Source organism: Coregonus lavaretus, assembly GCF_964263955.1.
Source record: "Coregonus lavaretus genome assembly, chromosome: 36".
Lineage (NCBI taxonomy): Eukaryota > Metazoa > Chordata > Actinopteri > Salmoniformes > Salmonidae > Coregonus > Coregonus lavaretus.
The window spans coordinates 15,539,655-15,562,469 of record NC_140023.1 but is presented as its reverse complement, the minus strand read 5'-3'; the positions used below and the strand labels follow the sequence as shown (position 1 = coordinate 15,562,469).

The 22,815-nt window shown below is 45.9% G+C and overlaps 1 protein-coding gene across 11 annotated transcripts in view; it reads left to right on the top strand.

The window, feature by feature from the left end:
* Positions 1-22,815, top strand: part of birc6 (baculoviral IAP repeat containing 6) — a 156,599-nt gene that overhangs the window by 41,754 nt on the left and 92,030 nt on the right. For 2 of the 11 annotated variants that reach the window (XM_084153656.1, XM_084153648.1), the window contains exons 29-56: positions 185-531; positions 3,006-3,225; positions 3,533-3,669; positions 3,814-3,951; positions 4,331-4,458; positions 4,650-4,781; positions 6,314-6,529; positions 6,691-6,874; positions 7,033-7,206; positions 7,919-8,052; positions 8,557-8,710; positions 8,828-8,944; positions 9,039-9,196; positions 9,408-9,534; positions 9,663-9,773; positions 9,960-10,221; positions 10,434-11,005; positions 11,117-11,292; positions 11,491-11,587; positions 11,690-11,884; positions 11,993-12,193; positions 12,639-12,918; positions 13,050-13,306; positions 13,431-13,539; positions 13,668-13,892; positions 14,875-15,769; positions 15,868-16,011; positions 22,224-22,353. In XM_084153656.1, coding sequence (XP_084009782.1) covers positions 185-531; positions 3,006-3,225; positions 3,533-3,669; positions 3,814-3,951; positions 4,331-4,458; positions 4,650-4,781; positions 6,314-6,529; positions 6,691-6,874; positions 7,033-7,206; positions 7,919-8,052; positions 8,557-8,710; positions 8,828-8,944; positions 9,039-9,196; positions 9,408-9,534; positions 9,663-9,773; positions 9,960-10,221; positions 10,434-11,005; positions 11,117-11,292; positions 11,491-11,587; positions 11,690-11,884; positions 11,993-12,193; positions 12,639-12,918; positions 13,050-13,306; positions 13,431-13,539; positions 13,668-13,892; positions 14,875-15,769; positions 15,868-16,011; positions 22,224-22,353 — 6,020 coding nt within the window. Of the gene's footprint in view, positions 1-184; positions 532-3,005; positions 3,226-3,532; positions 3,952-4,330; positions 4,459-4,649; positions 4,782-6,313; positions 6,530-6,690; positions 6,875-7,032; positions 7,237-7,918; positions 8,053-8,556; positions 8,711-8,827; positions 8,945-9,038; positions 9,197-9,407; positions 9,535-9,662; positions 9,774-9,959; positions 10,222-10,433; positions 11,006-11,116; positions 11,293-11,472; positions 11,588-11,689; positions 11,885-11,992; positions 12,194-12,638; positions 12,919-13,049; positions 13,307-13,430; positions 13,540-13,667; positions 13,893-14,874; positions 15,770-15,867; positions 16,012-22,223; positions 22,354-22,815 lie in introns of all 11 variants that reach the window. The other 9 variants (XM_084153654.1, XM_084153655.1, XM_084153650.1 and 6 more) reach the window with 7 other exon arrangements.

Below are 22,815 nucleotides of genomic sequence, written 5' to 3'. Positions count from 1 at the left end.
TGATTAGGGTGACATGGAGCAGGTCAAGTTTTATGAGATGTATTTTTATACAGTATCTGCTAGACAGTAGTCCCAGTTGTCCACAATCATTGTCAACAATGGAGATGCACTAAAGCTTTGTGGAAATAGGATGCACATTAGACTCCTACATCTTTCTTGCGCTCGCTCTCTCCCCCTCTCTTAGGTACAACCTGGCGTGCCATCGGCTGGAGACCTTACTCCAGAACATCGACCTGCCTCCACTCAACAGTGCCAACAACGCACAGTACTTCCTGCGGAAGCCCGACAAGGCGGTGGAGGAGGACTCGCGCGTCTTCTCGGCCTATCAGGACTGTATCCAGCTGCAGCTGCAACTCAACCTGGCCCACCACGCCGTCCAGAGGCTCCGCGTGTCCCTGGGAGCCGGGCGCAAGGTCCTGCCTGAGGCCTACGACCCCCGGGAGCTCATCCAGAACTCATCCACAGAGCAGCTGAGAACCATCATCCGCTACCTGCTGGACACACTCCTCAGCCTTCTGCACTCTAACAACGGTGAGATGTCTGGGGGAGGGCCACAGGGTCTGTATCAGGGATGGCATCTACTTTTCTGACTGTGTCCCATATTCATACATCTTTAAAGTTGGCCTAGCTTCAAACCAATATCCTCCTTTACCTGATTGTCTGTTGTCCTAACAACATCCCTAGGAGACATTGGTAGTGTCCATCTGTATGCATGTCTGATCTGCTTGGGGAGTCACACCTCCTCAATACCTCCTCAGTATTTTCCCCTTCTTGCATAAGCCTAAAGCATTGTTGTACCTTAATAGCCATGTTTGAGGCATGAAAATCTTTCAAGCCACGAGAATTTTAGGAATACATTATTTGCAGCTTTTAGCTTTCTCTGCTCTCACTTGCCTTTAAATGAAATAGCCTACATATTTAATGTTTTGAAAAAGATGCCAAATACTCACTTTTCAAAGTTGTTCAAAGTTAACCGAAAGCCCATGGTACTGTGAAGTGTGCTTAGCAATCTCCTTCTCTCACCATCAAATCACTACTGATGCTCCCTAGCTGCTCGCCATACAGTTTCACCAGTCTCCTCTTATGAAAGAGAATAATGTATTACCCACTTGCTGCTGGTGTTACCTGGCTTTATGCCTGCTCTGTCTCTGTTCCCCCAATGAATTCCAATAGATACAGTGCCTTGCAAAAGTATTCATCCCTTTTGCCTTTTTCCTATTTTGTTGAATTACAACCTGTAATTTAAATGGATTTTTATTAGATTTTCATGTAATTGACATACACAAAATAGTCCAAATTGGTTAAGTGAAATAAAAAAAATTACTTGTTTCAGAAAATTCTAAAAAATAAATAACGGAAAAGTGGTGCGTGTATATGTATTCAACCCCTTTGCTATGAAGTCCCTAAATAAGATCTGGTGCAACCAATTACCTTCTGAAGTCACATAATTAATTAAATAAAGTCCACCTGTGTGCAATCAAAGTGTCACATGATCTGTCACATGATCTCAGTATATATACACCTGTTCTGAAAGGCCCCAGAGTCTGCAACACCACGAACCAAGGGGCACCATGAAGACCAAGGAGCTCTCCAAACAGGTCAGGGACAAAGTTGTGGAGAAGTACAGATCAGGGTTGGGTTATAAAAAATTATCTGAAACTTTAAACATCCCACAGAGCACCATTTTAAATCCAATATTAAAAAAGGGAAAGAATATGGCACCACAACAAACCTGCCGAAAGAGGGCCGCCCTCCCAAAACTCACGGACCAGGCAAGGAGGGCATTAATCAGAGAGGCAACAAAGAGACCAAAGATAACCCTGAAGGAGCTGCAAAGCTCCACAGCGGAGATTGGAGTATCTGTCCATAGGACCACTTTAAGCCGTACATTCCACAGAGCTGGGCTTTTTGAAGAGTGGCCAGAAAAAAAGCCATTGCTTAAAGAAAAAAATAAGCAAACACGTTTGGTGTTTGCCAAAAGGCATGTGGGAGACTCCCCAAACATATGGAAGAAGGTACTCTGGTCAGATGAGACTAGAATTGAGCTTTTTGGCCATCAAGGAAAACGCTATGTCTGGCGCAAACCCAACACCTCTCATCACCCCGAGAACACCATCCCCACAGTGAAGCATCATGCTGTGGGGATGTTTTTCATCGGCAGGGACTGGGAAACTGGTCAGAATTGAAGGAATGATGGATGGCGCTAAATACAGGGAAATTCTTTCAGAGATTTGAGACTGGGATGGAGGTTCACCTTCCAGCAGGACAATGACCCTAAGCATACTGCTAAAGCAACACTCGAGTGGTTTAAGGGGAAACATTTAAATGTCTTGGAATGGCCTAGTCAAAGCCCAGACCTCAATCCAATTGAGAATCTTTGGTATGACTTAAAAGATTGCTGTACACCAGCGGAACCCATCCAACTTGAAGGAGCTGGAGCAGTTTTGCCTTGACGATTGGGCGAAAATCCCAGTGGCTGGATGTGCCAAGCTTATAGACATACCCTAAGAGACTTGCAGCTGTAATTGCTGCAAAAGTGGCTCTACAAAGTATTGACTTTGCGGGGGGTGAATAGTTATGCACGCTCAAGTTTTCTGTTGTTTTGTCTTATTTCTTGTTTGTTTCACAATAAAAAATATTTTGCATCTTCAAAGTGGTAGGCATGTTGTGTAAATCAAATGATACAAACCCCCAAAAAATCCATTTTAATTCCAGTTGTAAGGCAACAAAATAGGAAAAATGCCAAGAGGGGTGAATACTTTTGCAAGCCACTGTATATTACAATGCATTATATCCAGCCCCTGTAGTTCTCTCACTGGCTCTCTGTAGAATAGAGGAGAAGCAGTGGATTGAGATGTCTGGTTTTAAGGGCTTAATTAGAAGGAAAATGACTGTGTACTTTTCTCTTGTACAGTATTATTTAGTTATATTTTCCCTGCCTCTCATTTGACCTCAGTCTTTCACTTGCTGTTATGCTCACTCTCTCTCCTTGTCCTCCCCTCTAGGGCACGCAGTCCCGTCCGTGCTGCAGAGCACCTTCCACGCGCAGGCCTGCGAGGAACTCTTCAAGCACCTGTGCATCAGCGGCACACCCAAGATCCGTCTGCATGCGGGCCTGCTACTGGTGCAGTTGTGTGGAGGGGAGCGCTGGTGGGGCCAGTTCCTCTCCAACGTCCTGCAGGAGCTCTACAACTCCGAGCAGCTGCTCATCTTCCCCCAGGACAGGTGGGCTTTATGCACTGAGGAGCTATCTCTATCCACTGCGCTCACTTTATTTAGATTCATTGCACCACACTGACAAACTGGAGCTCCTTGGACAATCATTATGTCCACACTTCCCCTCACAACGCAAACTGGTTACTGCCCATTGACCAGTGACATTGACATGCCTCTCTAACTTCCATAAAGATAGGTGTTTGTTACATTCAAACACATATGTATCGTTATGTATCAGAAGCACCCACCCAGACTTACCTATTGTGTTTTACAATGTTCCTGAGATTGACAGTGTCCTCTGTGTGTCCTCCCTCAGGGTCTTTATGCTCCTGTCCTGCATCGGCCAAAGATCCCTGAGCAACAGTGGCGTGCTGGAGGGGCTGCTCAACCTGCTGGACAGCCTGCTGTCCCCCCTACAGCAGCCCCTGGCGGCTGCCCAGCGCAGGACTGAAGGTGGGCTAGCCGGAGGTGGCGGGTCCCTGGGCTGGGGCTGGCAGCAGGGATGGGGGGCTGGGGTGTTCCCTGGCCCCAGCACCGGCCACCCGGGGCTCTGGACTCAACCAGCAACCTATGAGTCTGTGTCTGTGTGTGCGGCAGGTGTGTTGGACGTCCCCATGATCAGCTGGGTGGTGATGCTGGTGTCACGGCTGCTGGACTACGTGGCCAGCGTGGAGGACGAGGCGTCTGCAGGCAAGAAGCACCTGGGAGGGAAGGAGAGGGAGCGCACCTTGACAGGTAGCGTAGTGTAGGCTAGGGTGGTGTAGCTCTCCAATGAGATGTGGTACTGATAACTTATGAAGCCAAGAAATCACAAAAGTGATCATATTTCTTGTTTTGTCTACCTTATTACCCCCTTTTGAATATGTATGTGGCTCTTTATTTTTTCTAACATCCTTGTTGCATGAGTGATGTTATAGGCTTAGAATAAACTTTATCCTATTACCCTTTGTCTGCGAGGCTAGCTATAAAATCAACAAGGTTTTATTACAAGAAAAATTTCTTCAGTTTTGAGAACCATGAATCATATTAACAGGGTAATATTATTGCATATCGATTTGGAACCAAGAAGACAACTCTAACGTGCCTTTTTTCCATCTCTCTCCAATGAATCAAGGTAATCAGTGGAGCTTTATAAATAACAGCCTCCAGTCCTCCAGCTCCAACCGATCAGCCAAAGGCAACAGCAGCCTAGACCGCCTGTACTCCCGCAAGATCCGCAAACAGCTGGTGCACCACAAACAGGTAAATGTGTGCAAATCCAACATCAGTTCCGTCTTAAAAACGTCATGGAGTTGTGCATTTTTTATACCCCATAAATCTGTGTTTGTCACAGTTATTGGATTCTCCCTCTTATTACTGGCTTTGGATGAAGTCTTGTCATGTAATAGATGGTCTTTGCAATGTTTATATTTATCCTGCCCTTTTCATTATAGCAGTTAAATCTATTGAAGGCAAAACAGAAAGCTTTGGTGGAGCAAATTGAGAAGGAGAAGACCCAGAGCAACAAAGGCTCCTCATACAAACTGTTGGTGGAGCAGGCCAAGCTGAAACAGGCCACATCCAAGGTAAGTTCTTCGCTCTTGCTGCTGGTGACTCTCAGATCCACCTCTACGCAGACGACACCATTTTGTATACATCTGGCCCTTCATTGGACACTGTGTTAACAAACCTCCAAACGAGCTTCAATGCCATACAACACTCCTTCCGTGGCCTCCAACTGCTCTTAAATGCTAGTAAAACTAAATGCATGCTCTTCAACCGAACGCTGCTTGCACCCGCCCGACTATAATCACTACTCTTGGCGGGTCTGACTTAGAATATGTGGACAACTACAAATACCTAGGTGTCTGGTTAGACCATAAACTCTCCTTCCAGACTCATATTAAGCATATCCAATCCAAAGTTAAATCTAGAATCGGCTTCCTATTTCGCAACAAAGCCTCCTTCACTCATGCTGCCAAACATGCCTTCGTAAAACTGACTATCCTACCGATCCTTGACTTCGGCGATGTCATTTACAAAATAGCCTCCAACACTCTACTCAGCAAATTGGATGTAGTCTATCACAGTGCCATCCGTTTTGTCACATTTTCATTTTACATTTACATTTTAGTCATTTAGCAGACGCTCTTATCCAGAGCGACTGTCACCAAAGCCCCATATACTACCCACCACTGTGACCTGTACGCTCTCGTTGGCTGGCCCTGACTACATATTCGTCGCCAAACCCACTGGCTTCAGGTCATCTATAAATCACTGCTAGGCAAATCTCCGCCTTATCTTAGCTCATTGGTCAACATAGCAACACTCACCAGTAGTATGCGCTCCAGCAGGTATATCTCACTGGTCATCCCCAAAGCCAACACCTCCTTTGGCCGCCATTCCTTCCAGTTCTCTACTGCCAATGACTTGAACGAACTGCAAAAATCTCTGAAGCTGGAGACTCTTATCTCCCTCACTAACTTTAAGCATCAGTTGTCAGAGCAGTTTACCGATCACTGCACCTGTACACAGCCCTTCTGAAATTAGCCCACCCAACTACCTCATCCCCATATTGTTATTTATTTTGCTCATTTGCACCCCAGTATCTCTATTTGCACATCATCTTCTGCACATCTATCATTCCAGTGTTAATACAAAATTTGTAATTATTTTGCACTATGACCTATTCATTGCCTTACCTCCATAACTTACTACATTTGCAAAGGTGAAATAAAAGAAATGGTGAGGATTTCAGAAGCATTGAAAAGGAAAGCTTTGTTTTGACTGATCAAGCTGGAATAGCTATAGGATTTTCCCATAGAAATCGAGTGACTAAGAATGAAATAATTATTTTTCTATGCTTTTTCTCATCTTGGGAACACAAGAATTTAAAATCAAGTATGTTTTTGGGTCACCTTTCAACAAGTTACGACAGATCTGCACACATATACTTAGCATAGTGTGTGCGCCAAACACACTCACACAGGTTACAAGTATGCTGTTTGGAATAGTGTTAGATTAAACCATGTGTATTAATTGACTTCCACTGCCTGACATCTGCCTCTCCATCTATTTCTGGCGCTCTCCATCTCTCCCCCATCTCTTTCTCTGGCAGCACTTTAAGGACCTGATCCGTCTGAGGCGTACAGCTGAGTGGCCCCGCTCCACCCTGGACACAGAGGCCACGGCCGCCAAGGAGGCCCCTGAGGTGGAGCCTCTGCCCTTCACACTGGCCCATGAGCGCTGCATCTCCGTGGTGCAGAAACTGTCCCTCTTCCTCCTCTCAATGGACTTCACCTGCCACGCAGACCTCCTGCTGTTCGTCTGCAAGGTATGCACTGCCAAAAAACTTTGATTGGGTTCTTCGAGTTGAATTGAGGGCACACTTGCTACAAATAATAATAATGGCAAAGATGGGGATTGGTTGGCACTGCATAAATGGATACATTGTCAGAAAGTTGTGCTCATCACATGTCTGATTTTGCCTTTCAGGTCTTGGCCAGGATAGCCAATGCCACCAGGCCCACCATCCATCTATGTGAGGTGGTGTCGGAGCACCAGCTGGAGCGTCTGCTGCTGCTGCTGGTGGGGACAGACTTCAACAGGGGGGACATCTCCTGGGGAGGGGCCTGGGCCCAGTACTCCCTCACCTGCATGCTGCAGGACATCCTGGCAGGTAGGGGGTGCTGCTACAATTCAAGTCACTGTTCAATTCTCACATCATTAAGGAACAGTTTTTTAGCTAAGTAAGATATGGTGAGTCTTTGCTTTGCTAGCAGTCTCTAGTCGTTTACTTTCTCCCAGCACTAACCTTCTCCTGTCCCCTCTCCTCAGGGGAGCTGCTGTCCCCAGGGTCCCTGGATGGTATGGGCGAGGAGGCGGTGGGTGAGGAGACAGGGGCATCGTCCTCCTCAGCAGGGATAGACTCTGACGACTCCCTAGCCCAGCACACCACCATCCCCCTCGTGGAAACCATTGACGAGGCCCTGACTACTGATATCATCGCAGGTACTCCTGGGACCTCCTCTGTTTTCCAAAGTGCGTTGGTAGGCCAGTCCTCGACCACATTTTACATATGGACCCCCTCACCTTATTATCATGATGAATCTATTTGTGTTCAATTGTTTTTCTTTTTTCCCCTTTTAGCTAGCTGCATGTTTATTCTCTCAGTATTTTCTTCTGTATTTTGTACGACTTCCTGTTCTGACATTAGTTTTATTTTAAAGGAGAATATTTAGAGCTTCTCTAACCAGTTTAATTCTGAATGGACTGTTTTCTTATGTTTGCCTTTTGGAGGGGGAGTTCAAACAGTGTAGCTTTATTGCCAGTAAGATATCCAAATGTTTTAAGGGGTGGTGGTTATTTTCCTGAGGCTATTATTTAATTTGTCCAAAAGTTGCAATAATAACTGGTAGAAATCCTGACTTGAGATTGTGTACTGAATTCAAACTATCACAAATTGTAATTCCCTTGACATATTCAATGGGCTACACAAAAGCACATATTTTGTGCACTTATACCAAGTCAGAATTTTGGCCAAAGTTGTCAGAGCTTGATGATTAGAGTGGGCGAGCAATCCATTGTTTCGAGTCCCTGAACTGCAAAAAAACATTTTTTGTAGGCCTTAAAATTGCCTAGTAATTTCCTAAAAGAAGGCCTCTGAGTTTGCTGTTTTAGTGTGCTTGCTTGGCAATATTAAAGCTCTTTTCGTTATCCAAAGGTGCTCCACCTCTGTCATCTTTGGAAAAAGATAAAGACATTGACTTTGACTTGCTACAAGACCTCATGGATGTTGATATTGATCCTTTAGATATTGATTTGGAAAAAGATCCCCTTGCCGCCAAAGTCTTTAAGGTACGTAACTTGCATGATTCACCTGTGTGTTTTCTGTTTCACTCCCATCTCTCTCTCTATTTAATGCTCTCTTGCATTTCTATTCAGTTATTGATTGGATCACCTCTGGGGCTCATATCGATTCAGCCCAAAACAAACATCATTTGTACATGAACTTAAATAAATAAAAATGTGTGTGTAATACAAAGTTAGTTTTATTGAATCCCTCCCCAACACCACCTCCCCCTTAGCCGTTCACCGTCACGTCTCCATAAAACGTTCCAATTTAACTCTGCTCAGGCCTTTTAAGTCTCAAAGCACTTTTCTGTATGTAGATCCAATCAATCATCAAACTAACAAACTTGGGAAAGTGTTACTTTCTTCACTCTTACTTTCCTTTCTGAAAAAACTCCACCATTGCATGCAAAGGAATATAGTGTTAGTGTGCATGTAATGTTATACAGGTACCTAGCATCTGAGAGGAATGACTACGTTTGCGTTTCTCTTGTCTCTCTCTTCCTACAGCCTATTAGCAGCACCTGGTATGACTACTGGGGTGCTGACTATGGTACATACGGTTACAACCCCTACATAGGGGGAGTAGGAATTGCTGTGTCCAAGCCCCCAGCTGTTGTCGAAAAGCCTGGGTCTCAGAGTCTCTCCATCTCCGTTTCACAAGGTAAAGGTGCATTTTTGTATCCTGATATCATCTCCAAATCTTAGTCTCGTATAGGATTCCACACTTGTCTTGTGTAAAGGAATACATTCCACCTTATAACCCTGATCTCTCCCTCAGCTCTGGACGCCCGCCTGGAGGTGGGGCTGGAGCAGCAGGCTGAGCTTATGCTCAAGATGATGGCCACGCTGGAGGCCGACTCCATCTTGCAGGCGCTCACATCAACCTCCCCCACAGGTATACACTTAAGAAAAAATTATTTATAGATGTTTGGGAATGTACCCTTTAGTCTTGGAAATGATGGCTGACCCTTGTCCCTCTCTCCCGCCAGTGTCCCAGGCATCCAATGGGACGGATGATTCTCTGCTGCTGGGGCTCCATGGGGGCTCCCCCCCAGGAAGCAGCGTAATGGTACAGGCCTCCTCCATCCCAATGCTGAGTGCCTGCTTCAACAAGCTCTTCTCCATGCTCCAGGTGCACCACGTACAGGTCAGTCACCAACAGACGGTATAGTCAAGGGTCTATACTACTCCACAAGACTTGAATGACTTGTTGCACATCGCTCTGTTTTACACATCCCTCGACAGAGCTTGGTAATGATGTGGCAGGATAGGTAACATACTGTACCATTCTCAAGAATACGTTTGTTACCCTGGATTAGTGGATTTGTAGATAAAGTGCTCATGTGTTTTTGCTTTAGTTGGAGTCTCTGCTGCAGCTGTGGCTGACCCTCAGTCTCAACTCCTGCTCTGGGGGCACTGAGGAGAGTGGATCTGACATCTTCATGTTCAACGCCAGCAGAGTGCCCACCATCCCACTCAACCAAGGTCAGAGGTCGCCCTATATGTCTCTCAATCCACTACCTTCTCCGCTTAACTCTCAAACCATTCACTTTTAGTATTTTCACATGGGTAAGTGTATGTTAAACTTCCGTCTCTCCTGTGTTTCAATGCAGCCTCTATCAGCAGTTTCCTGTCGGTGCTAGCCTGGTACCCCAACACCTCCCTGAGGACCTGGTGTCTGGTGCTGCACTCCCTTACCCTCATGACCAACATGCCCTCCAGTGGTGAGTCCACCCTTCACAGGGTCTCACTCTCAAGACACGGTGCCTGAAAACACCTATTGATGTTTCACATTGAGGATTGTGAAATAGTAAAATGCATATTGAAGATGCAGTGTAACCAAAGATATAATTAAAACCAAACGACCTTCAACAGTACTCCTTTTTAATTGAGTGTGTGTGTTTGGTCAGCAGCCTCCAGCAGTGGGATGGGAGCTCATGAGAGCACGGCCCAGCAGATGGTGTCGGACCCTACGCTGGTGCACGTGCTTGTGCGTTTCCTGTCTGGGGGCAACCCCCATTGCACCAGCCAGCACAGCTCCCAGGTCGGCCCCACCGCCACCCAAGCTATGCAAGAGTTCCTCACAAGGCTCCAGGTGCACCTCTCCTCCACCTGCCCACAGATGTTCAGCGAGTTCCTGCTCAAACTGATGCACATCCTGTCCACTGAGAGGTAGGTTGTCTAGAGAGATCAAGAGCAGCTATTGTTCCACCCCAGCACTTAATACACATTATTCAAATGATAACTAGTCATCTTCAATTTATCTGATGTGTTATAGCTGGGCTGGAACAAAAGCCATCCTTTTGATTCCATCACAATACAGTACAATGAATTGTTGTAAAGTGCCAGCGTCAATGACCCCATCTCTTCTCGTCTTCCTTCAGGGGTCCGTTCCAGTCATGCCAGGGTCCTCTGGATGCCCAGGTCAAGCTGTTAGAGTTCACCCTGGAGCAGAACTTTGAGGTGGTGTCAGTGAGCACCATCTCCTCTGTCATCGAGTCCATCACCTTCCTGGTGCACCACTACATCACCTGCTCTGACAAGGTGGTGTCCCGCAGTGGCTCCGACAGCTCTGTGGGTGCCCGCGCCTGCTTTGGAGGCCTCTTCGCCAACATCATCCGGCCGGGCGACGCCAAGGCGGTGTGCGGCGAGACCACGCGCGACCAACTCATGTTCGACCTGCTCAAGCTAGTCAACGCCCTGGTCCAGCTGCCCCTGTCGGGCGACCGTGAGTTCAGCGGGCGTCTGCCCCCGGCGGGCAGCGGGGCGTCGGACAGCAGCGCGTCGGATGAGGAGAAGGTGTGCGGCAACAAGGAGGGGGCAGCAGGAGGGGCCACCCCTCACCAGGGCCCTGCGGCCGGAGTGGCTGACATGGTGCTGGCCAACCAGCAGATCATGAGCCAGACCCTCTCGGCTCTGGGCCAGTGCAACAGCAGCGCCATGGCTATGATCATTGGTAGGCTTCATCTGCACACTTACTTTTTTGAAAGCTTTATTCATAAAGATCCCAGGTTTCGCAGATAAGATATTCAAATGTTTGTTATGGATGATACTTTCCTGTCTGTAGGTGCTAGTGGTCTCCACCTGACCAAGCATGAGAACTTCCATGGCGGACTAGATGCCATCTCTGTAGGAGATGGCCTGTTCACCATCCTCACCTCCCTGAGCAAGAGAGCCACCTCAGTGCAGGTGATGCTGCAGCCCATCCTCACCTACATGGCCTGTGGGTACATGGGCAGACAGGTAAGACTGAGCTCAACCATGACCAAAAGGGCATCCATTACGTTTTTCTGTTTAGAGATTTACTTGTCAAGATTAAAGGTTTGAGAAAAATAACTTTGCTTGTTATAGTACTTCAGTTTGATAGATTAGATTTATGAATGTTTGACCCATGGATGCTGAAAGTTTTTTAATCTAAAGCAGTCTTTGTATTTCACCCAGGGCTCTCTGTCTACATGCCAGCTGTCTGAACCTCTGCTCTGGTTCATCCTCCGAGTGCTGGACACCAGCGAGGCACTTAAGGCGTTCCACGATATGGGTACCCACATGCGCACACACGCCTAATACATAATTGGGGAAATGTCCTAGTATACTGTCCATTAGACTAAACATGTTGTGTTTGTATTTGACCTGTGTGCAGGTGGGGTCCAGTTGATCTGTAACAACATGGTGACCAGCACCCGGGCCATAGTGAACACGGCACGCAGCATGGTGTCCACCATCATGAAGTTCCTGGACACTGGCCCAGGGAAGGCTGCAGACGGCAGCCTCAAGGCCCGGGTCCTAGCCTCCGAGCCCGACAACGCAGAGGGACTTCACAACTTTGCGCCGCTCGGTATGTGGAGCTTTTCCTTTCCTGTTCTGAATGAAGTTTCTCCCTTTATCCTCTATTTGATGTGAAAATCTGCATGTGTCCTATTAAATGCTGTTTGTCCCTCTGCAGGCACCATCACCTCCAGCAGCCCCACGGCCCAGCCGGCGGAGGTCCTCCTTCAGGCCACACCCCCTCACAGACGGGCGCGCTCAGCGGCCTGGTCCTACATCTTCCTGCCAGAGGAGGCGTGGTGTGACCTCACCATCCACCTCCCTGCTGCCGTGCTGCTGAAAGAGCTGCACATCCAGCCACACCTGGCCTCCCTCGCCAGTGAGTACAGCAACACAGAACCCCCTGGGGGGAAATAGTGCAGAGCAGTTGTCTTCTAATCAGAGACTGAATTCAATCTAAACCGTTCTGAGAATTCTCTTGCCAACCAATGACACTAGTTGTCTAATTGATCGTTTTAGTGGCTCTCGGGTACCAGCAGGGGAGCTGTGCCTCTCTGCTTAAGTGCCTTAAGGGCACACTGTCTACTACCCCTTAAGCACAGTTTTCCTCATGACCCACTTATTTCACCCACTCAAATATTAACCTACCAGTGTTGTCTAGTGTCATTTTAAATATGCAAAACTTCGCATGGATTATTCATGCTTCTGTCAACCACAACACACCATTGTGCCAGACAGTACCAGTTGGAGAAAATGAAGTTGAACATACTCCACCATCATCTACTATTGCTAACTCTGCCGATGTCTCTTTGTCCTCTCCCCAGCCTGCCCCTCCTCGGTCTCGGTTGAGATCAGTGCAGACGGGGTAAACATGCTGCCTCTGTCCATGCCCATCATCACCAGTGGCCTCACCTACATCAAGATCCAGCTGGTGAAGGCTGAGGTGGCGTCCGCGGTATGTCTGAGGCTGCATCGGCCTCGTGACGCCAGCACCTTGGGCCTGTCCCAGATCAAACTGCTTGGCCTCACCGCCTTCGGCAACACCTCCTCAGCTACCGTCAACAACCCCTTCCTCCCCTCCGAGGACCAGGTCTCTAAAACCAGGTACAAGCATACTTGCCCTTACAGGAACTTCTGTTAAATGTAACTTGAGCGTCAAATTAAAAAAAACACCACTAGTGCCACAGCAAATCTCTCTACCTAACCTCTGACCTCGCCATCTGTCTCTCCAATAGTATTGGCTGGCTACGTCTGCTTCACCACTGTCTGACCCACGTCAGTGACCTGGAGGCCATGATGGCCAGCGCTGCTGCGCCCACTGCCAATCTGCTCCAAACCTGCGCCGCCCTGCTCATGTCCCCCTACTGCGGCATGCACTCACCTAACATTGAGGCCGTGCTGGTCAAGATCGGCCTGCAGTCCACCCGCATCGGCCTCAAGCTCATCGACATCCTGCTGAGGAATTGTGCGGCCTCCGGCACCGACCCTACGAGTACATAGCCGCCACTTGAATAAAACGCTCATTGATCACATTGTACACAACATTTGAATCTCACAAATAGGTCTTTGCCTTCTATCTGTCATTGTACTTGAATCATTGTGATTTTTCTGTTTAGACCTCAACAGTCCCCTGCTCTTCGGAAGGCTCAACGGTCTCTCTTCAGACTCCACCATTGACGTCCTCTACCAGCTGGGAACCACACAGGATCCTGGGACTAAGGACAGGTAAAGACCACTTAAAATCTACTGATGTAGTGTTGAGCCTAATACTGCTGGGTCTATGTAATATGGATCTATGAAAGCAGCTCTTGATATGTTAATATTGACCATCTAATCCCTGTCTCTCCTTCCAGGATCCAGGCCCTTCTCCAATGGGTCCATGATTCGTCACTGGTGGCGGCCCACAAGAGGAGCGGCCCCGTGGGCTACATGCGCCAGAGCAGCTCCTCGTCACGGGAGTATGGCCTCATCATGCCCTCTCCCTCCCACCTCCACTGTGTGGCGGCCATCTTGTGGCGCAGCTACGAGTTGCCCGTGAACTACGACCTCCCAGTGCTGCTCAACAGAGAGCTCTTTGAGTAAGTGCTATCCTGTCAGAAAAAAACAACAGTTCGGTCCTTTACTCACGCTAGCGCATCCACTATGATTCTGTACTCTTTGTTCAGTCATCAAAAGCTAAGCAGAGCTTTCGCAAGCTTTGAGCCATCAGTTTGAAGAACATCTCGTTTTTTGTAGCCTGGTTAGAATACAGCTCCCTGATGTTTTCAAGCTGGTTAGAATACAGCTCCCTGATGTTTTCAAGCTGGTTAGAATACAGCTCCCTGATGTTTTCAAGCTGGTTAGAATACAGCTCCCTGATGTTTTCAAGCTGGTTAGAATACAGCTCCCTGATGTTTTCAAGCTGGTTAGAATACAGCTCCCTGATGTTTTCAAGCTGGTTAGAATACAGTTCCCTGATGTTTTCAAGCTGTAGATTCATTCTAAAGTTTCTCTCATCCGCCTCTTGGTATGTCTTGCATTTTACACACATCCTCTGCAAACATGAATACTTTACATCGAACAGGGAAAACCAAGTAAAAGACATCATGTCTAACCTTGTATCCTCAGTGAGCTCCACTGGCAGCTTTCATTTGAGGGTATTTTCATCCATATCTGGTGAACCGTTCAGAAATTACAGCACTTTTTGTACATAGTCCCCCAATTTAGGGGACTAAAAGTATTGGGACAAATTCACTTATATTTATTAAAGTAGTTAAAAGTGACTTATTTGGTCCCATTTCTAAACGGTTCACCCGATATGGATGAAAATAACCTCAAATTAAAGCTGACGGTGCACTTTAACCTCAGTCATATCATTTCAAATCCAAAGTGCTGGAGTACAGAGCCAAAACAACAACAAATGTGTCACTGTACCAATACTTTTGGAGCTCACTGTATACAGCCTTTAAAAAATGTAACAAGTGAAAATATTCAGTAGGAGTAAGGTTTCTGACCTGTTGATTTCAGAGGGAAAGATGTGAGTCCAGTGTGTTTATCCCATTGTCCCCATCTCTCCTGTAGACTGCTGTACAACTGGTCCATGTCCCTGCCGTGTAACATGGTGCTGAAGAAGGCAGTAGACAGCCTGCTCTGCTCCATGTGCCACATCCACCCCAGCTACTTCTCTCTGCTTATGTCCTGGATGGGCATCGTGGCCCCACCCACCGCCGCCCAGCACCGCCTCTCCATGACGGACGACGGCAAGAAGCAGCACGACCTCAGCAGCGCCAGTGCTAACGCCACCACCTGCGCCGGCCTCACCGACGACTCCAAACACGCGCGGCCGCCCATCGCCCTGTCCGAGTCTCAACTGGCCACTCTGGCTGCTGCCTCCCAGTCACCCGGGGCGATAGAGCAGCTGCTGGACTCAGGCCTGCCCTCTCTGCTGGTCCGCAGCCTGGCCGGACTCTGCTGTGGCCTCCTGGCTGCCGCTGACCTGCCCCTGCCCTCCACCGCCCAGGCCGAACGACGGCAGCACCATCACAACCACCACCCCCACTCCTCTTCTTCTTCCTCTCTGAGCAGGGCACCCCTGTCTGCAGAGCTGGCAGCCCCAGTGCTGCGTTTCCTCACTGAGGTGGGGAACAGTCATGCCATGAAAGACTGGCTAGGTGGGCCTGAGGTGAACCCGCTGTGGACTGCTTTGCTGTTCCTGCTGTGCCACAGCAGCGCCAGCGCAGGGGGAACCAGTGGTGTCCATGGGCACGCGGGAGCCCACTCTGCTGCCTCCGGTGGTGCGTGCTGCCCCCCTCCTCCGCCCCCACCCCAGCCTTCAGGGTCGCGCTACTCTCTGGCCTCCTCGACCCGGGGCAGCGGTCTCACCACCCAGCAGAGGACGGCCATCGAGAACGCCACAGTGGCCTTCTTCCTGCAGTGCATCTCCTGTCACCCCAACAACCAGCGGCTTATGGCACAGGTCCGATGGAATGCATTGACAACACACATTTCCTCCCTGACCAACCATATCTGATGGATTACTAACGTGTGTCTTTGGTGGGCTCTTGTTCTCTGTAGGTGCTGTGTGAGCTCTTCCAGTCGGCCCCCCAGCGTGGAAGCGTGCCCATCTCTGGCAACATCTCTGGCTTCATCCGCAGGCTCTTCCTGCAGCTCATGCTAGAGGACGAGAAGGTCACAGTCTTCCTGCAGTCGCCCTGTCCGGTGGGTACCAAGTTTCCGTAGGCTCCGATCTAGGATCAGCTCACCTTACTTGGAGCAATTTCATTCTCCTCCCTATTGACTTGCATTGGAAAGGAAAAGAACCGTTAGAGTGATGTAATATCCCAAGGTGGCCACAAGAGGCCAGCACAGCAGTACAGAAAATCCCTCCACACTTGCAGGCTTTCCCCTGACTGATGCTTGTCGGAGAAACAGTACTGCACCTCAGTCAAAGGAATGCTCCATATTTCACCCTCCTCAATTATTAGTTGTCATGCGAGCAGTTTAGAGAGCAGTCACGGTAGGGGGGAGAAAGTGGTTTCAATTGTCTAAAGCTAATTTCAACTTAACCTCCAGTTTCATTGTCCTCATTCTGCACCATCCCGTTTTGATGAAATTAAACAGTGTCAGGGAAGGGTAAGGGTCATTCCATGGGCAAGGTGAAGGATGACTGTTGTGCATGGCATGCCAAAAGGTTCCTGGTTATGCACGACGAGCCAAACATACTTCTCTTTTAGACTCTAATTTAGGTCACCTATTTGTAAGTCGCTCTGGATAAGAGCGTCTGCTAAATGACTTAAATGTAAATGTGAAATGTCATTTGTGTGCTAAATTACACAAGGTGTCCTGGGAAACACATCAGTGAAGGTTAATTATGTATGATCAGTAGGTGATTAATAGCAGGATGGGTCTACATGCTAATATGTTTACACATTAGGTAGGGATAGGGCTGTGGTGGTCATGATATTTTGTCAGCCGGTTATTGTCATGCAAAAGATTGCCGGTCTCTCGGTAATTGACCGTTAATGAACATAAACACGTTCATCATCTCCAGGCCTCCGCATACAAGCCGCATACAAGCCGCTGGAACATCTACATTAAAAAAAAGTCTAATAAATCTATTTAATATGCACGTCACAATAAATAATTAATTTTAGTCAGGTTTAAAGAAACATGATATGAAGAAAATGTATTTCAGAAGAACAGTATGAGTTGGCCTACTGTATGTTTTCTGGCTATGGGTCATGCTGTAAGCTTGTTCAATTAGCAGACAAGACACGCTTATAAGTCCAGTGCCATTATTTTATTATATGATATTATAGTAAGAAGAATCTAATTTTACTTGGCTGAATAAAATGGAAAGGATATTTAATTAGCTTACTTCAATTAGGAGAGGGGTGGTAGGGTTAGTGGAAAAGAATAAAGGAAAATATATTTTCAAAATATATATACTGTACCAGTCAAAAGTTTGGACACACCTACTAATTCAAGGGTTTTTCTTTCTCTTTACTGTTTTCTACATTGTAGAATAATAGTGAAGACATCAAAACTATGAAATAACACATATGGAATCATGTAGTAACCAAAAAAGTGTTAAACAAATCCAAATATTCTTAAAATAGCCACCCTTTGCCTTGATGACAGCTTTGCACAGTCTTGGGATTCTCTCAACCAGCTTCATGAGGAATGCTTTTCCAACAGTCTTGAAGGAGTTCCCAAATATGCTGAGCACTTGTTGGCTGCTTTTATATCACTCTGCCATCCGACTCATCCCAAACCATCTCAATTGGGTTGAGGTCAAGGGATTGTGGAGGCCAGGTCATCTGATGCAGCACTCCATCGCTCTCCTTGGTCAAATAGCCCTTACACAGCCTGGAGGTGTGTTTTGGGTCATTGTCCTGTTGAAAAACAAATGATAGTCCCACTAAGCCCAAACCAGATGGGATGGCGTATCGCTGCAGAATGCTGTGGTAGCCATGCTGGTTGTGTGTCTTGAATTCTAAATAAATCACAGACAGTGTCACCAGCAAAGCACCATCACACCCCATCCTCCATGTTTCACAGTGGGAACCACACATGTAGAGATCATCCGTTCACCTACTCTGCGTCTCACAAAGCCACGGCGGTTGGAACCAAAAATCTCAACTTTTGACTCATTAGACCAAAGGACAGATTTCCACCGTTCTAATGTCCATTGCTTGTGTTTCTTGGCCCAAGCAGGTGTCTTCTTATTATTGGTGTCCTTTAGTAGTGGTTTCTTTGCAGCAATTCGACCATGAAGGCCTGATTCACACAGTCTCCTCTGAACAGTTGATGTTGAGATGTGTCTGTGGCTTGAACTGTGACGCATTTATTTTGGGCTGCAATCTGAGGTGTAGTTAAATTATCCTCTGCAGCAGAGGTAACTATGGGTCTTCCTTTCCTGTGGCGGTCCACATGAGAGCCAGTTTCATCATAGCGCTTGATGGTTTTTGCGACTGCACTTGAAGAAACTTCCAAAGTTTTTTTTTATTTTCCGTATTGACTGACATTCATGTCTTAAAGTAATGATGGACTGTTGTTTCTCTTTGCTTATTTGAGCTGTTTTTGCCATAATATGGACTTGTCTTTTACCAAATAGGGTTATCTTCTGTATACCAACCCTACCTTGTCACAACACAACTGATTGGCTCAAACATATTAAGAAGGAAAGAAATTCCACAAATTAACTTTTAACATGCACACCTGTTAATTGAAATGCGTTCCAGGTGAGAGAGAGCTGGTTGAGAGAATGCCAAGAGTGTGCAAAGCTGTCATCAAGGCAAAGGGTGGCTATTTGAAAAATTTCAAATATATTTTGATTTGTTTAACACTTTTTTGGTTGCTACATGATTCCATATGTGTTATTTCATAGTTTTGATGTCTTCACTATTATTCTACAATGTAGAAAACAGTAAAGAGAAAGAAAAACCCTTGAATGAGTAGGTGTGTCCAAACTTTTGACTGGTACTGTACGTGTGTATATATATATATATATATATATATTTTACACACACACACTGGTACTGTATATATGTACTGGGGGATTGGAATTGATGCAGACAATTACATTGATAGAAGCCACAATCTACCCCCAACATTCCCCCCCCCCATTCCAGAGCAAGTGCGCATATGATGTTGAGAGTAAAAGTGATCATTTGAAACCAGTCCTATACGCTAGATTTAGTTATTTGGCTACTTTATTGTGAATGATACAAACCTTAGAATGTCTTAGAAATCAACACGTATTTGGGCTGCATTAGGCGACTATAGGCTATTGATGATTTGAGAAAGTCGCAAAAAAAAGCTTGCGCTCTGTTCCTTGCCTCAGGCTGCACACGCTGTTCTCTCATCAAGTAATCATATTTTCACCCATCAGACTATTCTCAATTTAATCTTGTCTTTACTAATATGTAACATTTGTTCGATAGAAATGGCCCATTATCAAATGGGCAGGACCAGAGGCCAGGGAAAAAATACATGTCATCCGTATGCACTCTAATTGCGAATGGAGACCACTTTCCCACCTGTTCATTTTTCAATCATGCCGGGTAGGCTACTCCGGTTTTATAGGGGAGCATGTGCTTAATATGAGCAGCTTAGAAATAAATATAGTTGCAGCTGGGATGTGTTCTTTTTAGTGGCAACCATCTAATCTCTGCTTTCACACGCGATTGCATATAGAAATGTCTGGGCTTATAAGAACACTTATTTCACTCCATGCATCAACCACTGTTTGAGGAGCATGCAGCCTTTCGCTGCGCGACAGGTGATATACCGCCCAAACTCTGTATGCCATGGCCTTCCCAACCCTATTCCTGCAGCTACCCAGTGCTTAATTTGGGATATCAAGTGACATCTGTTCGGGAACATCGATAGTAACACATTTCACAACAAAACATATTTCATTAAACTGACAGCCCCTTTCTGCGTGCTTGAGAAAGGAATGAAGGCGAGAAAGGAGATGGAAATAAACAGTGGTGAGATACTCTGTAGCTAAAGGTAATGTCAGCCTATTAATTATGAAAATATAAAAAAGCCATATTACTAGGCAATTCAAAATCAAATACAAATTCACTGTAATTTTAGGCTAACTCTGTAAGCTGCCCTGCACAATCAACAAACCAACAGCATTGCCTAGGCCTATACGTTCTGTTGTGGAAATTCTTACACAGGGACACTCAAAGTCAATCTTAAATTAATCATTGTTTATTATCAGTTAACTGGAGATGTTCCAACCAACTTGATGCACCATAGTGAATGTCTGTCAGGAGCTCTCCCGGGGCAGTCCCGTTAGATCTCTTATATACAGACTAGTTATATTTGCATGATTTAGCTTATTAATTTATAATTAATTCATCAACGTTTGCTTCATTCATGTGACCGACCAATACCTCACGAGGCTTCTTCTCGCTAAGCTGAGACCTTGAAACTGAGATTTTCGTTCTCAAAAGAAGGGTCTTAGGCGTACTGCCAAATTGTAGATACTGAGGATTCGTTCAATCAGTCACTTGCATGAAAACAGAAAACGGTTATTAGAAAAGCACCAACACAAAATCTTCCATCACAGTTCTCTCCCAGACTCATGGATAAAAAGTTTGGAGTGTAGCATAAGGTAACCAGTCTATCTAGTATGCATAATTAGTACAGTCCACAATCAAAGGCGATTTACTAGAATTTGTTTAATTTTGGAGTATAGGCTCGACCAATTATGTATCAAAGATATCTTAAATCAGTTTTTTGTGTTTTTCTGCAGTGCGTATGCGGTAGGCTATGTATTGTATAACAGTATTGTATAACGGTGCAATCATTATTTTCATTCAGGTATGTATAAGCTCTAATATGCGTGTCAACTCGGTATCGACTACGGCGTTCATGACTGCCAGTGTTGTGGTAAGCCCTAGCTAGGGCCCTATAAAATCATATTTTTTTTGCCTGATTCAGTTTAGTTTTTTCCAGGTTTTCGTTTCCCCCCCAATTTTTATCAGGTTTTCGCTGTCAAAATCACACTTTTTATTTGTTGGAAAAACAATACAATTTGATGTTCTAAGTCCACAACAATGCTTAAACCACATCAGGGGACCACTATTTTTTATCATGTAGATTTTTGGGTGTAGTTACAAGTGTGCACCAGCAAGATATATTTTTTTTCTTTAGCGATGTTTCTGTAGCGCTCATGTGATTGCAGAGTTTGCAAAACAAATGGCCACTAGATTGATGCAAAAAATCATGACATAATTCTGCCAGGTAGGCTGCTTTGTAACATTTAATTGAAGGTTTTTGGGAAAGCCTTTCAATCTCTACCATTAGCATAATCGCTAATGGTAACGGCTACACAAAGTGTAGACATACACACACGCAAACAGACGGGGATTCCTGTGCCGTTTCAGAAAGTTGCAGGAAAATACGAATCACTGATACATTTTGTTCATGTCTTATGATAACTTGGACAAATTAATGCATTTTCTAATAAGTTCAATACATTTAGTTGATTTCCTGCTAAATTCAATAAATGTTTGAATATTGTTGAATTCCGGTTTAATGTCTGGATTCCGTCTACATTCTCCTCAATGCAGATTTTATAGGGCCCGAATTAGGGAATGTCAGACTTTGTGGTGCCTTTACCTTAAAAATATTTATATTTTTTTTACTCCATCAGGCCTTTTTAGATCTGAAAAAAAACATTGATGATGTACTTGATACACTGGCTCAACATTTTTATTTAATCAGCGTTGAAATTATGACTTCATTTGATCTTTGATATTTAAGGAAGCCTCACTCAATTTCTCCCTAATCTGCATCTCACTGGAGGGAACTTGACATTTTTATTTGCTGTCAATCAAAAAATGGTGTACTTTATTATGCTAGCTATCATACCAAGATATGTATTCTTGAACATTATTGTTCCTATGAGAGGTGTATCAGACTTGCCTAAAAGCCACCAGTACCTTTTTTAAGGTGCATGTTTCAAACAGCCTTTTATGTTACGTAATCTAAATCTCCTGCCAGGCTAGTGTTTGTAGTATAGTGATTTTGTCTGGAGTGGGGACTGAGTGAGGGGCCTGAGGTTGTGTTTGGAGCTGCAGTGAGCTGTCCATGGACCCTAAGCGGCTGAGCCGTGCTCTGGCAACACCATGCCTGTCGCCTGCAGGTCGCAGAAAGCAATAGTTGATGTCACCTTCGATGTTGTGCACATGTAACATTCATGCTGAATGAGAAGCCTTGTTATTTCCAATGAAGGCAGGAGTGGAAGTCTACAGCCAAGGCTGGCTTCATTCACTCCAAAAGTGCCCCTGCATTGTGCTCCTGAATCTTTCATAACTCCCATCTCTCACTTGAAGTCATGACCATTCATAACATTGGTGGCAGTGGTATTATGTACTTCTACTGTCCTAATACTTCTCATCTCTCTTCAGTTGTACAAGGGACGCATTAACGCTACCAGCCATGTGATCCAGCACCCCATGTACGGAGCAGGGCACAAGTACCGCACCCTCCACCTTCCCATATCCACCACCCTCGCTGATGTCCTGGACCGGGTGTCGGGTAGTCTGCTGCACCTACCCAACCTGTACATCAATGCGGAAGAGCGTCCCACAATATTAGCTTTAAAGCAGGTGTAGATAGCTCTCTGATCAATGGCTACGGAGTGGATCAGCTGGTGCTAACTGTGTTTAGAGAGAACGTCAGTACAAACGTAGTTACACTTAGTGGCACGCCAGTCTCCCTTTCACCTCATTTAACATCACATTTTATACTGAACAGAAATATAAACGCAACATGCAACAATTTAAATGATTTTACTGAGTTACAGTTCATATAAGGAAATCAGTCAATTGAAATAAATTTATAAGGCCCTAATCTATGGATTTCACATGACTGGGCAAGGGTGCAGCCATGGATGGGCCTAGGAGGGCATAGGCCCACCCACTTGGCAGCCATGCCCACCCACTGGAGAGCCAGGCCCAGCTAATCATTATGATTTTTCCTCACAAAAGGGATTTATTA